The 14,736-nt window shown below is 35.1% G+C and overlaps 2 protein-coding genes across 6 annotated transcripts in view; both read right to left on the bottom strand.

The window, feature by feature from the left end:
- SCFD1 (sec1 family domain containing 1) overlaps positions 1-8,896 on the bottom strand; it is a 117,273-nt gene extending 108,377 nt beyond the window's left edge. For both annotated transcript variants that reach the window (XM_043554315.1, XM_043554316.1), the window contains exons 1-2: positions 8,775-8,896; positions 2,193-2,263 (exon numbers count right to left, since the gene is read on the bottom strand). In XM_043554315.1, coding sequence (XP_043410250.1) covers positions 2,193-2,263; positions 8,775-8,832 — 129 coding nt within the window. In that variant the 5' untranslated portion in view covers positions 8,833-8,896. The remainder of the gene's footprint in view (positions 1-2,192; positions 2,264-8,774) is intronic.
- A 2,771-nt stretch (positions 8,897-11,667) lies between these two features.
- Positions 11,668-14,736, bottom strand: part of G2E3 (G2/M-phase specific E3 ubiquitin protein ligase) — a 67,761-nt gene continuing 64,692 nt past the window's right edge. For all 4 annotated transcript variants that reach the window (XM_043554311.1, XM_043554313.1, XM_043554312.1 and 1 more), the window contains one exon: positions 11,668-14,261. In XM_043554311.1, coding sequence (XP_043410246.1) covers positions 14,005-14,261 — 257 coding nt within the window. In that variant the 3' untranslated portion in view covers positions 11,668-14,004. The remainder of the gene's footprint in view (positions 14,262-14,736) is intronic.

Here is a 14,736-nt window from a genome sequence, read left to right as displayed (position 1 = left end):
TAATAAATCATGTATGCTGAATTCTTATACTTACCTCAATTTAATATTTTCTGTCATTGCCCAAAACGTTCACGTATGTCATAATCTAGTTTTTAAAGCATGATCACTTAGGCTAAATTAATATTACATAAATTTATTCTCATAGAATATTTTTGCTAGGATAAACGTACTAGCAACTACAAAATACTTATCTTAAGCTATAATAAAGGATCTTTAATATTCAGCAAACTCACATACACTTCCCCACCAAGTTTACATCAATCCTTTCTAAAAAGAGAGAAGTAAAAATAGTCCCTCTCAAAACTAATGGGTAACAGGTTCTAAGACTGTAAAGAAAATTTGGTAATTTAAGCATCTCAGGTTAGTAAGATGCTCATTTAAAAAACGAGTGAGTGACTGGGTTGGCTGGGTGGCTCAGCCGGTTAAGCATCTGACTTCAGTTCATGTCATGATCTTGTGGTTCTTGGGTTCAAGCCCTGAATTGGGCTCTGTGCTGACAGCTCAGAGCTCTGAAGCAGGCTTCAGATTCTGTGTCTTCCTCTCTCTCTGCTCCTCCCCCGTGTGACTCTCTCTCAGGAAATGAAGAAACATAAATAAACAATTTTAAAGAATTAAGTCCCTAAAGAGTACATGCTAGCCTTATTCTGTCACATACATTTCTTCACATTCTAAAATATTATAACTGACATCTTTGAGGGGTAGAAAAAACTCTGAATCTTCTAACTTAAAATTAGTTTTAGAGTTAAGGCTAATAAAAGAGAAATTTCAACTAGTGTTTCTTTACAACTACATCAATAATTCTTTACAGAGTAAGAAATTGCTAATGAGGGATGAAACATGCTGTCATAAAAAAATGTGTTTCCTATTTGACAGCATTTCCTTTAGAATAGCTAAAACTCTTGGGTGCCTGGGTAGCTCAGTCAGTTAAGTGTCTGGCTTCGGCTCAGGTCATGATCTTACCATCCATGAGTCCCGCATCGGGCTCTGTGCCGACGGCTCAGAACCTCGAGCCTGTTTCTGATTCTGTGTCTCCCTCTCTTTCTGCCCCTTCCCCACTCATGCTCTCTCTCAAAAATAAAATAAAAACATAAAAAAAATTAAAAAATAAAAGCTAAAACTCTTCTGCTCTAGTTCTAAGAGGTTGGGTGTTTCATTTCTCATAAATATCTTCCATCTCTAAATCTCAATATATCTATATTACTAATCTTGTGATACATAAGTAATGGATAGGGAAAGAATTTGACACAAATCAGATTGTACCCAAGAAATTCTCGAGCTATTTAATTCAAAAGCTTAATAAAGGCTTTAGAAACAATAATCGAGCATTGTTTATTCAAGGAGCAATAACAGGATGCCCACAAATAAACATGAAAGAAGGCAAAAATTAGGGGATATTTTGAAGCTTAACCTAGGAATTCATATAGATGACCTTAACCATCTTTAGAGTTAACCAAAGGACTTATAAGGATCATCAGAGTTTTCAAAACACCCCAAATAGTTACCAGGTTGAGTTGTTCTCAATTATTAACAAAAAAGAAATATAAAGTGACTATAAACTAACAAGTGTAAACCTAAGCAGCTGAATTCTAGTCTGTCTGAAGAAACAAAGTATAAAGTTTAAAATGAACAAGCTTAAAGAACAGGAATTTTTAAAGGTACTTCATCATTTCTCAAGGGAGAAATATTATAGATTGCTTTCTGGTCCAATTAACAATTTTACTGACAGTTTTATATATCATAAATTAACCAGCATTATGGTTTACAAATCACTGTCTCATGAGTCGGTTAAAACTGGCATTCTGGTTTACAGATCACTCTCTACCCAAGTCTGACTAACCTTGAACAAGCTTGCGAGATCCAAATTCTGGACCTGCAAAGCTAAGGAACAAAACATCAACCAGATGAAAGACCTACTAGTGAGGGGCCATTCAAGAGATCAGCTGGATTCCCTGGATGCATATTATTATCCTTGCCTGTCTCCCTCCATAAAATGTTTATTAAAAAGATTCACATTAAGAAACCATGTTAAATAAAAATAAACTCTCCATGCATAACTAAAATGCGCTACTGTTCAGCATTAACAAGAAATTCCCTCCAATCACCACCAATAAAGACCAAGCAAAAATAATTAAAATAAATTAAAGTTAAAATATTAAATAAAGTTAAATTAAAATTAAAATAAAGTCTCTTACCTTCCATACTGGTTCTCCAGTGCTGTTTTTAACATGAGGCACATTGAAATTCAGCATACGCTTCAAAGCCACTGGAAATGAAAACAGTCTTATTAAATATTATCATTGTCGGGGGCGCCTGGGTGGCTCAGTTGGTTAAGCATCCGACTTCAGCTCAGGTCATGATCTCACAGTCCGTGAGTTCGAGCCCCGTGTCGGGCTCTGTGCGACAGCTTGGAGCCTGGGACCTGCTTCAGGTTCTGTGCCTCCCTCTCTCTCTGCCCCTCCCCTGCTCATGCTCTGTCTCTCTCTGTCTCAAAAATAAATAAAAAACATTATAAAAAAAAATTTTAAATATTATCATTGTGGAACGCCTGGGTGGCTCAGTCAGTTAAGCAACCGACCTCAGCTCAGGTCACATTCTCACGGTTTGTGAGTCAAGCCCCATGTCAGGCTCTGTGCTGACAACTCAGAGCCTGAAGCCTGCTTCAGATTCTGTGTCTCCCTCTCTCTCTCTGCCTGCTCCCTGCTCACACTCTGTGTCTCTCTCAAAAATAAATAAAAAACATTAAAAGAATTAAAAAAAAATTATCATTGTTTTTCATGATTTCATTCCCTACCCCCCTCATCTATTACTTACCACCTCAAAACAAAATGCACAAATCACTCTAGTGAAACTGATAAATCAAATGAATGGATATGTAAAAACAGGTCAGACTGTGCAAGACCATTCCATCAACAGCTAACTGGGCAAGTGTTTGGGGAGATTTTCTGTCCCCAGATGACAATGTGGAAAATGTTCTGAAAGAAGCCTTTTCCATTCCTCCTGACAAGCCCCACACTACATTTTTTTTTGTTAGTTTAAAAATATTTTAATTCCAGTATAGTTAACATACAGTGTTATACTAGTTGTAGATATATGATAGAGTAATTCAATAATTCTGTACATTACTCAGTGCTCATCATGATGTGTACTCTTTAATCCCCATCACCTATTTTACTCATCTCCCCACCCACCTCCCCTCTGATAACCATCAATTTGTTCTCTATAGTTAGGAGTCTGTTCTTGGTTTATTCTTTTTCTTTCTCCTTTGCTTGTCTTATTTCTTAAATTCCACATGAGTAAAATCATATGGTATTTGTCTTTCTCCGATTTATTTCACTTAGCATTATACTGTCTAGCTCCATCCACGTTGTTGCAAATGATAAAGGGATAGCATCTAAAATATATAAAGAACTTATACAACTTAACAACCAAAAAACAAATAATCCAATTAAAAACGGGCAGAAGACATCAATAGACATTTCCTCATACATTGTATACAGACGCAAAAAGAAATTTTATCAACTACAAATTTGCAGTGGTCTCAGTAGATAACTGGTGTTGTTGTCTATTTACTACTGTCTGGCTGAAAGCACAGATCAGCATCACTCTTTTGAAAAACAAAAACTACATAGGATATATTTAAGTGGTTCATATACAAACCCTTCATACAGTAGGTCTATGTTTTAGTTATCTTGTAATACATTTTATGACCAATTTGTCTCATCAGATTCAATGAAAAGTTATACTGTTCAATATTATATGCTCCATGGAAAAAGTGAGACTTTCCCAAAGATATGGTAGATAACTCCTGATAAGAAAATACACAATTTCTAAAATCAAAGCAGTTATGCTCTATGTGTTATTGAATTTTGAGATTTTTAGTGCTCATCTGTTCATGTGTATTACAGATTCAGAAATATTTTCTAAGGAAAATTAAAATCTCTCTATACTTCTGTGTGAAGTTGAAAAGTCCTTGGGGTGCCTGGATGGCTCAGTCAATTAAGCGTCGACTTCTGCACAGGTCATGATCTCATGGTTCATGAGTTCCAGCCCCGCATCGGGCTCTGTGCCAACAGCTCAGAGCCTAGAGCCTGGAGCCTGCTTTGGATTCTGTGTCTCCCTCTCTCTCTGACCCTCCCCCATTCATGCTCTGTCTCTGTCTCAAAAATAAACATAAAAAAAATTTAATAATTAAAAAAAAAAAAGGAAAGGCCAAATATTCAAGGAAGCGTATTAGTTGGGTAATTAAATTTTTAAGATTGGCAACCCTGAAATCTATTTGGTTGATCTTTAAAAGCATTTGGGGGTTCCTGGGTGGCTCAGGTGGTTAAGCTTCCAACTTTGGCTCAGGTCATGATCTCATGGTTCCTGTGTTCAAGGTCCACATCGGGCTCTGTGCTGATGGCTCAAGGCCTGGAACCTGCTTCGAATTCTGTATCTCCCTCTTTCTCTGCTCCTCCCCTGCTCATGCTCTGTCTCTCTCACAAAAATAAACAAATGTTTAAAAAAATTAAAAAATAAAAAATAAAATCACTTGGATTAGACTTTATTAATACAAAATAATCTACAGGTCATACTCTTCCCTACATAATACATTATACTATATATTATATATATAGTATATATAATTGACCATATAATATTCAAACCACCAGTGTATTAATTTTTGGTATATTGATTCACACACTAGAAAAACCTCTATTAAATGCTAAGCTTACAAATAAATACTATGATATTATACAAAAAAAAATACATAAACAAGCAAAAAAACACTCTGATACTTAAAACTGAAGTAACATAGGAGGCATACAAGGTGCTGCAGAATGAACTCTCCTACTGAGCTTTTGGCAAGTTCTTCCACCTCCAGGCAATACAGCCATCATCACCCTGGCACCCATGGCCCAACAAAAAGAAAATCTTGTTTCTAGGAACCGTTCACATTCTTGGGACAACTAGGAAAAACCACAGCCCAGGCTGCATCAGAGTCCCAGGTGTATAGTTTCTCTAGAGCTAGGCCTTACCTTACTGAAAAAGGCCAGTATCACCAGATATTCCCACATCTGCCTTCCTAGTCCCATCTAGGTGAGTTTCTTCAACTGTGACCCTTGGCTAACTTGTTAACAGATTTTGACACAGTGGATTCCTTAATAAAGTACAGGGCCTGTGTTCAAAGAATATGTAAGAATGTATTTTTAGTTTCATCAGAGTAACTCTCCTATAGGCTTAAATCATTGCTTTTAAATGAAATGGCAAACTAGTTTTCTTTATTGGCTCTAACCATATCATTTCTAGACTTGGTTAATATAGTTTCACCCTAACCTGAAATATTTTCTTTACTCATCTGCTATATATTCAACCACATTTACTATTCATTCAACAAATGTTTAGTTATTGTTTACCATATGCTGGGCACTGCTCCAGCTGATGGCACTAAACACAACAGACTGAATAAAAATTACCTATCCTCAAGGAACTTTCATTTTAGTTGGGGTAAAAAGACAACAGATTAAGTTAAACATATGGCATATAAGATTATATTAAGTGCTATGGAGTAAAACAAAGGGAAGGGGGGAGAGCTGCAGTGTAATTTTAGTTTTACTTATTTTTATTAAAAAAAATTTTTTTAGTGTTTATTAATTTGGGGGGGGGGGGGCAGAGCGATAATCCCAAGCAGGCTCCATGCTGTCAGCGCAGAGCCTGATGTGGGGCTCAAACTTATAACCGTGAGATCATGACCTGAGCCAAGATCAAGAGTCAAATGCTTAACCAACTGACCCATCCAGGAGCCCCTGCAGTGTAATTAAAAAAAATTTTTTTTAACGTTTATTTATTATTGAGAGACAGAGCATGAGCATGGGGGGGGGGGGGCAGAGAAAGGAGGAGACACAGAATCCAAAGCAGGCTCCAGGCCCCGAGCTATCAGCACAGAGCCTGACGTGGGGCTTGAACTCACAAACTGTGAGATCATGACCTGAGCTGAAGTCAGATGCTTAACTGACTGAGCCACCCAGATGCCCCCTTGCAGTGTAATTTTAAATAGAGTAGACAAGAAAGGCCTCCTGAGAGGGTAACATTTGAGTAAAGATGAGAGAGTGAGCCATGCAGATGTCTCTGAAAGAATATCCAGAAAGGGGTAACAAATAAAAAGGCTCTCAAGTGGGAGCATTCCAACGTGTTCAAGCAAAGGGGAGAGCAATAGGGAGTCAGGTCAGAAAGTTAAGCAGGAAATATATCACATAAGGCCTTGTAGACCACTATAATATTATTTTGGTTTTTACCAGGATTGAAATGGAAAGCTGTTGGAGAGTTCTGCGCAAATATGTGACAAGATTTGTTACTTTGTGGGGAACAAACTTTGTTACTTTGTGGGGAAAAAAAATGAAGGGGAACAGGAATATAACAGCAAAACAACTAAATAAGAGGTTACTGCAGAAATTCTTGGCGTTCTGGACCTGCGTGAAAGCAATGCCAACAGTCAGATTGTGAATGTATTTTCAGAGTAGAGCTGATAACATTTACTCACAGATCTGATGTGGGATATGAAAAACAGAAGTCAAGAAACCTTAAAGGTTTCTGACCTGTGCAACTAACTACAAGGGTGGAGTTGCTATTAATTGAAATGGGGTAAATGGAATTCAGAGGAAAAGGTCCAGGCCTGAGATATAAACTTGGGGATTATTAGCATATAGATGATATCTAAAGCCAAGAGGCTACATTAGGTCACTGCAAGAAAGAAAGCAGTGGATCTGCGGCTTGCCAAGGTTGAGAAGCGGGAGTGTTGAGCAAGAACCTTCAACAGAGAGGCATGCATGAAGGGCAACGATAGGTAACACAGGATGTTGTCTGTTGCACTAAAGGTAAGAATAAAGAGGGTGAGTGATCCAAGAAACTTTCACAAATCAGATGACTTTTAAGGTGACCTTTAAAAGATAAATATTCTTCAAGCAGGAAAACAAAAAATAGCCATGCTAGTTAGTTATCCTCTCTATACCTTAGTTTTCTCATCTATAAAATGGAGACAATACACATAAAATCACATAAAACAATGCTTAGGAATACTATTCAGTATCAGCTATTATCTACCCAAATAGATCGCAAATTCCTGTGTCCCATGGTGTCTTCATCTAGAATATTTGAGAACTGATTTTGAGTTACTTCCAAAAACATTCTCAATAGTCATGAGGGAAAGGTTTACTTCTGGTACTCTAGCACACATATAGGGGTTTACCTTTGTCCGAAAATAAGACAGAACTCAACTAGAGTACTAATCTGATAAATGATTATTATGGCATAACCTATCTAGTTGTAATGTGAAATCTTACTACAATGAAGTGTATTTCCACAGAAATTGAAATTATATTAGGATTCAACATTCTACAAAGTTTCTGCATATAAAAATTACTACCATAAAAATTTTATTTTTCAAAACGCTGCTTTCTATTGGTTTCTAAGCAAAACGCTGCTTTCTAAGTCTTCCTTGATATGTTATTTTAATATGTAACATGACCTAATTCATTGAGCTTCATTAAGCTGTCAGAACCATACTGCAAAGACAAGTGGGGCTTCTATTTGCTTACTGGTAAAACGTATGGCAGGTATTCCCCAAACCTTACTTATTTAAATTATGCCTAACTTCACCTGATAGCTTATACTAAATTTATCTAATGGAAAAAGCAGAACACAATTCCATATGCACTGTGTTATTACTAGATAGTCTAATCATTAATTTTTTCTTTGAATTCCTAAGGAAGGAATCAAGCACAGCTGAAATCCCTTCTGGTAAGCCATATTAATTGTAACCATTTATTTTCCAGTTCGAATTAACATGCAAAAGAACTTAATTACAAGGGAAAGAATTTCTAATTGTGCATACTCTTTCTTGATGGTTCGTTTCTATCAGCTCCTCAGAATTCACAGCCTGCCAACTTTCAGGACAATTCGCTAACAGGAACAAACCATTAGTCTGTAGCTAACAAGTATAAACTCTGTTGTCATCAGAAGTTTACAAAAAATAAGTAAAAACAAAATATCTAACATGTAAAAATATGAAAGCTAAAGGGAAGAAATATGTACTTAAAAAAAAACACATTTAACGGTACAAACAGAAGCTGTATGACTGCTCTGTCAAGGATGAAACTAATAGTTTTACAATACTAATCTGTCAAACGGTTAAAATGACAAAGCTACTAATTCATTTGTTTTTTGCCATTCTTGAATTCCATTCCAGTAAGCTAAAGATGGAAATCTTTATCACTGGGCATTTCTCTTCAGGTACCCCCAAAAGACTGGTCCAAAGAAGAGAAATGGCAGAAGGTAAGCTGCTCTGAAAGAATACTTAAATTTTGTAATTGTGAAGGAAATGCCCCCAAACGAAACTCTTTCAACATTAAAATCTAGAGAAGACCTGGACCAGGCACAGAAACAAACCCGGAGACTTCATAGGTGGCAACACAGGGGAATATCTATGTTGTTATCTGCCAGCTGCCAGATATTCTTGTGATGGCCTTTTGAGGCCCAGCAGAAAAGGGACAAGAGCAGGGCCATAGCAACCCTTAAGCCCCTTTTCCTGAACCACAAATGAGGCCGCGTTCTCGAGCTATTACATCTCTTGCCTAAAAACTCAAAAGGGGAGGGGCTCTCGATGCTCTGGGAACTGGATTGAGCTTCAGGAGGTCCATCTCAGAGCTGCACACACCACGACCGAGGGAGGGCGACAAGCAGGAGAAGAAATCCCCACCACAGGCACAAAACCGCAGGGAGAAGGGAGTAAGACGTACCTGTTTGTCTCTCTCGAATACCGGCTGCTGCAGCCGTCGCCATCTTGACTCCCACCATCCACTGCCCGGTTAGTGAAGAACCCGAGGATTACGTGGCTGCCCGGACTGCCCCGGAAGCAAAGCCCAGAGGGGCGGGGTCAAGGGAGGTTCCTGGTGGCCGGATCCCGCCTCCTTCAGTTCTCTTCAGAACTTGGAGACGCAGTGAGCTTAGTACCTGAACACCTGGTAGTGCTTACTTTCCAGCTGCGTAATAGTAGGAATTTTTATCCTATCTAATCAAGCCACAGCTTCTCAGATGGTAGCTGCGTTGAATAGAGTTGTTAGGGTAGGAGCGTGGTGTAATGCTAAGAACCTAATTAAATACTAAATTGGTCGTTTACAGATCTCTTAAGTGGTGAGAAGGCTCTAGGGGATCTAAAGATCACTGGACTAAAGTAAATGAAGCTCCAGGAACAAAGTAGGCGTTTAAAAGCTGACTCCATTCTCCTTCCCAGTGCAGCAGGAGAGGTCTCCCCTTTGCCCCTTTCCCAGGGAAACAGGCAGCTTTGGAGCATTGCTCTAATTTGGCAGATTTCTCAATCTTATCTTTTAGGTAAAACGGTCTAGTTTTATGGTGTTTTGCGTACATGAACACAGGAGCTAGTAAGATTCAAAATAGCAAACTGAATATCCTCCTCCTTTGCTTTTAGTAACTGCAAAAATCATATGTGGGGGAGGGTTGCTTGGTTAATGGACAGCTGGTTTTTAATATACACTTGAAACTGCGTGATGACAAAACATATCCGATATTGATAACTAATTTTGGTTATTGTGTAATTTTTTGTCTTTATCAAGGTGTAATTGACAAATTCAAAAGATAAAGTTTACACTGTGATGATCTGATATAGTTATATATTGTGAAGGGTTCCCCCCATCTAGTTATCACATCCATTGCTTCACATATTTATCTTTGTTTTGGTGAGATTTAAAATCTACTCAGTAAATTTCAATTATACAATAATCAACTGTAGTCACCATGTTATATATTAGGTCTCAGACCTTATTCATCTTCTAGCTGAAAAGTTGTTACTGCATCAAATGACCTACATGTATAATCTTAAAAAAAAAAAAAAAGTCAAATTCATGGAAACAAAGAGTGGTTACCAGGGACAAGTGACTGGGGAAAATAGGAAGAGGTTGATCAAAGGTTATGAACCTACATTCTTTACCTTTAAGAACTGCATCCTCTAGTTTTCACAGCTAACTGGCATATTCACTGAAAACTTAACTGGAACATTTACTATTTTATTCAGTGTTATTTTGAAGGAATTGCCAATGATCTAGATGTACTGTAATTAAACAGAAATAACAATTCCTACCCTAGGGGAAAGTTGTACTTCATTGTTTGTCTTCATGGAATGTAGAATATATAGACTTTCCCATCTTCAAGTATCTGAAAGCCCAATCTTGATTTGTGTATTTTTACTTTCAAATGCAAACCTGTTAACCATTTCAGTTCTATCACAGACTTCTTCCCAGGACTCTGAGTCATAGTAATATAAAACATTAAAACAATGTTTAACAGTTCTATACAATATATACATATGAAATAATATAGTGTCCTAAGGAATGCACTTAGGGTGGCAAAAACATATAAAATATTATACTCCATAGAAGAATGATTACAGTAGACAAATAGAAAACAGACCCTGTGAGGCTGAGATTGAGAAAGGAATTTGTTACCCATTTTTAAAATCAGAAAGAATCAAACTATGGCTTCAGAGTGTTAACCCCTTATTTACTGTAGCCTGGCTCTACCATCCAGATTTTTGCCTTAAATAATTTATCCTGACAAAAAAACTATTATTTTACATTAGGGAATAGTTTTAAGTTTAACACAGAATGTCACAGAATGGCTTACTGAAGAGGTTCTCAGGTGTCAGTCAGAGGATTCAGGATCTCTCAAATGTGAAAAGGATCTTGGATCTAGTATTGTCAGAATCTTAACCTCAATAAATCCTAACAAGTTATTTAATTTAGCTCATATAAGCACTTCACATTTAGTAGCATGAACATATTTATTTAACAAACTTCATTGTAATTATCATGTTTTCTGGTTACATCTGAAGTCTTAAAAAAAAAAAAAACAACAACGGAAAAATAGGCTGACACATCAACTATCACCTAGTATAATACCTGGCATATGTTGGGCAACTGGAAAAGAGTCAAAATGAGAACTTGAAAATTGGGTCTTTTCAAAACAATCCAAAATTTTCTAAACTACATACACATTCAAGTAATCCATTATTCAATGTGTTCTTATACTCTGTATTGCATTACTTGAAGCATAAAACTTTGTATTGCATTACTTACAGCATGAACAGTAGTTTAATAGCTTATTCTAAAACTAACAATGAAGCATGTGATAATCCCTATATAAAAAAGAATTACATTATCATAAATAGAATCTTGTTCTAATCATTTTCTTATAATGACTAAATACTAAAGGCAAAGTCATGGAGAAAACTTACCTATTATAATCTCCTTTACTTAGCATTCAGTATTGAGTATAAAAGTAACAATAGATTACATAAATTTAGGGAAAAAATTACTGAAAGTTTTAGCATAAAGTAGAAGCCAAAGTGAATTCTCTGGTTAGTAATCAAATGAAAGCTTTTTACTTGACCCAAACAATGGCTTATTCATAATATGGAAATTAAATATTACAAAGTATAAAATCATAACCCAGTTTGATATAATATTTTAAAGAAACTTTAACCTTAAATACTAAAACACTAAAGTGACCAAGTACAAGAATATAAAGAATTGTATAAAAGGTCGTCAGACGAAGTTCCCATAACAAAAGGCTTAAAAGATGTCCAAAAACAACGAATTTAAAACTAACCAAAGACCATTAGCAGATGTGTAATAGGTGACTTTATGGTTTTCTTCAATATTGAGACCAATGGAAAACAAACTTGAAATATATGGCATTTTGACAACTCAAACAGTTAGGAAATACAAATACACATTGATAAGGTTTCATAGCATAATGACTTTAGAAATTCAATGTCAGTAAGAGTTGTGCACTGGCTATAACAATGAATAGAAAAAAGAAAAAGAACAATCACAATATTAACCATTTGACATAGTAACACTGCAGAAAATAAATATAGGATTCTCTACTATGCCTTGACTATATAGATTAACCTAAATATCAAATTAATGGAACATCCTTAAACCCAGAAGATGCTTTGCAATAAGTATGCTTCACTTTAAAATGTGAATATCCTAAATTATTATTTACATCATACCTTATCCCTAAGTCCCTGTCTACACATCACATAGTGAAATGAGGAACTGAAATACTGTTTCTAGTTATCGCCAACCAAGCATATTGCTTCCATACAAACCCTACCTTACCCAAAAACTGTGTGAAATTTCATCAGTTTTAATTACCACTTCAGGAGAAATTAAAACTACAAATGACCAGAAAATAGCTTTAATTAGGTTATTTGGTTTATACTGGTTTTTAATTTCATAAAATCTAGGTAGGGTTGAGAAATATCCAATTTATCATCACATTTAGAATAAAAGCTATATGGAAAATTTGAAGTTTATATTAGGTATTCAAACTTTTATTAATCCTTTAATTACTTTTGATAACTTAACAATTCAAGACAAAGACATGCCTTGTGTCAAGTTCTTAAAAACTTCAAGTTAAAATGAAACTGTAATTTGCTGGGTCTGTCAGTAAGTGTAACAAAGGAAATTGTTATTAGGATTATGTTTTAGTTTTCCTTTGGTATTAAGAGATATGTTGTTTTCCTTTAAAAAGTATCAATAATTAAAGGATGTCTTGGGGAGAATATGATGATAGTTGATTATCTGCTATGTGTATTTTAAAAATATGATTAAGACCAACCTCTCATAAAGATTTACCTCTTATCCAATTTACCTTGGTGGAAAACCCATTTAATATTTGATAATAGATTAGGGACATAAGACTTTTCCACCTTCTTCTTTTGTAAGAACATACACATGGGGACGTGACCATGGGACTATGTATCTTCAAATTGTTATTATATGATTTTTTTTGTTACTTTTAGGTGTTCTTTAATTTTTAGTAACATTAATAAAGTTTAAAAGGCAAGGAAAGGTAAAGAGTTTATAGTAAGATACAATGAAACACTGTAGTTAATTCTGCATGGTGACATCAGAGTGGGTTTTTCATTCTATTTTCATTTCTTTCTTACGTGTTTCTAGGTTGCTTTTATAATAACAATATCTTTCAAGAGCAAAGAAGATAACTGTATAACACAGTGGTACCAGTTTACCTATCATACAACCATCTTGGTAATAAATAACTGTCAAATAGTCAAACCTACCACATGGCGATCCACTGAGATAACTGAGACACCAAAAATGATTCTGGATCAGACATAATGTGATTTAATATGACACAGGGGATACAGAGAGGGGAAAAAAATCCTATGATTAAAGACAAGGCTTTAAAGAAGACACTTTCTTAGGTATTTTCAACTATATTTTATCCACCTCAGAAGTGTTCTTAAGACTATATGGAATGTCCATAGATTTTAGAATATTTGTGCAATTCTGCTTTTCATATAATACTTCCCATTAGGCATAATCTAATTGCAGTGAAGGTCTGTTTTAATATAAATCAGTAATCTAAAAGCATTTTTAATCAATTTAGTGCCATCCTAGAAAAAAAAAACACTTATAACACGTTCCCTGGAATATATGCCTTTGATTTATATAACAGGATTTATCAATTAGCTTTTCTATTTAATGCTTTAAAATAAGAAATAATTTGAAAATTTTTTAAAACTAGAAAAAACATTGTGGCATCCTGTAACTAATACTAATTTGCAGAAATAGTGAATACAAGTTTTTTCCCCCATATATATATATATATATATATATATATATATATATATATATCATGCTATTATACTTGAAACAAGTCTGTACAGCTATTTTAAAACTATTTATATTAAAGTTTATGAAGCATGTATTTTAAGAAAATAGAAAAATATCAACTTTGACTGGTATACTTTAACACAAAAAGTTTTTAGCTTAAGTGGCCAAAACATTCCTTTATGTTCATATCATAAATTTTATTGGGCCAAGAAGCTGACAAGTTTGTTGAAAAATGATGATGGACAGATTTCTGAAACAAAAAGTATCAATAGCAGCTTTTAAAGAAGCATGTCTTTGTTCAAAACATTTAATGTCCAATGTAGTGAGTACTTTCTTCCTTTTCTAGTCTTAGAGTGTTTTTTATGGCAAAATCCATATTTTCTTGAAATTCTTGATATGTATTGGTGATTGGAAGAGCTAAACAGTTATTACACTTGTTTCCGACAGGAAAATCCATATGAAGACACTCAATTGAAGGAGTGGGTTTAAATCCAGCTGGTGGAATGGAATTGCAACCAGTTGCAAAAATAAGAATGTCTTCCATTGTTACTGCAGATTTACCATCTGAAAAGTTTACCAAAAAAGAAAAATAAATCCATGTTATATATATTGCTATCATCATAGACTCTTTCCCAACTAGACAGTGAATGAATATTTAAAGGCAGAGAATCTAACATCTATCTTAGACAAACTAAATCACCAGATCAAATGTAATAAGAGGAAAACTGTACACCCAATAAATGTTTATTTGAACCTCAAAGTAGAACTCAGAAAATCATTTAGTAGAACTATTCATTATACATTCGAATGCCTTCTCTAATATAAAATTATCATATAATTAAAGAGGTTCAGTGGGCATGATAATAAAAATAATTTTAAACCATTTCCAGATCATCCCTATTTAAGAAAGTAGTTCATCAAATGCAGAGAGGAAAAATAAATGGTGTAAAACAACTAAACAGCCCACCTAAAAAGAATTTTAACTAAAATTTAAATCCTTCCTGCTCAATTTAAATGGAATGATTTTACATAGCTAATA

Source organism: Prionailurus bengalensis, chromosome B3 (genome assembly GCF_016509475.1).
Source record: "Prionailurus bengalensis isolate Pbe53 chromosome B3, Fcat_Pben_1.1_paternal_pri, whole genome shotgun sequence".
Classification (NCBI taxonomy): Eukaryota; Metazoa; Chordata; class Mammalia; order Carnivora; family Felidae; genus Prionailurus; species Prionailurus bengalensis.
Note: the sequence above shows the minus strand (reverse complement) of the source record. Positions and strands in the feature narration are given on the sequence as shown.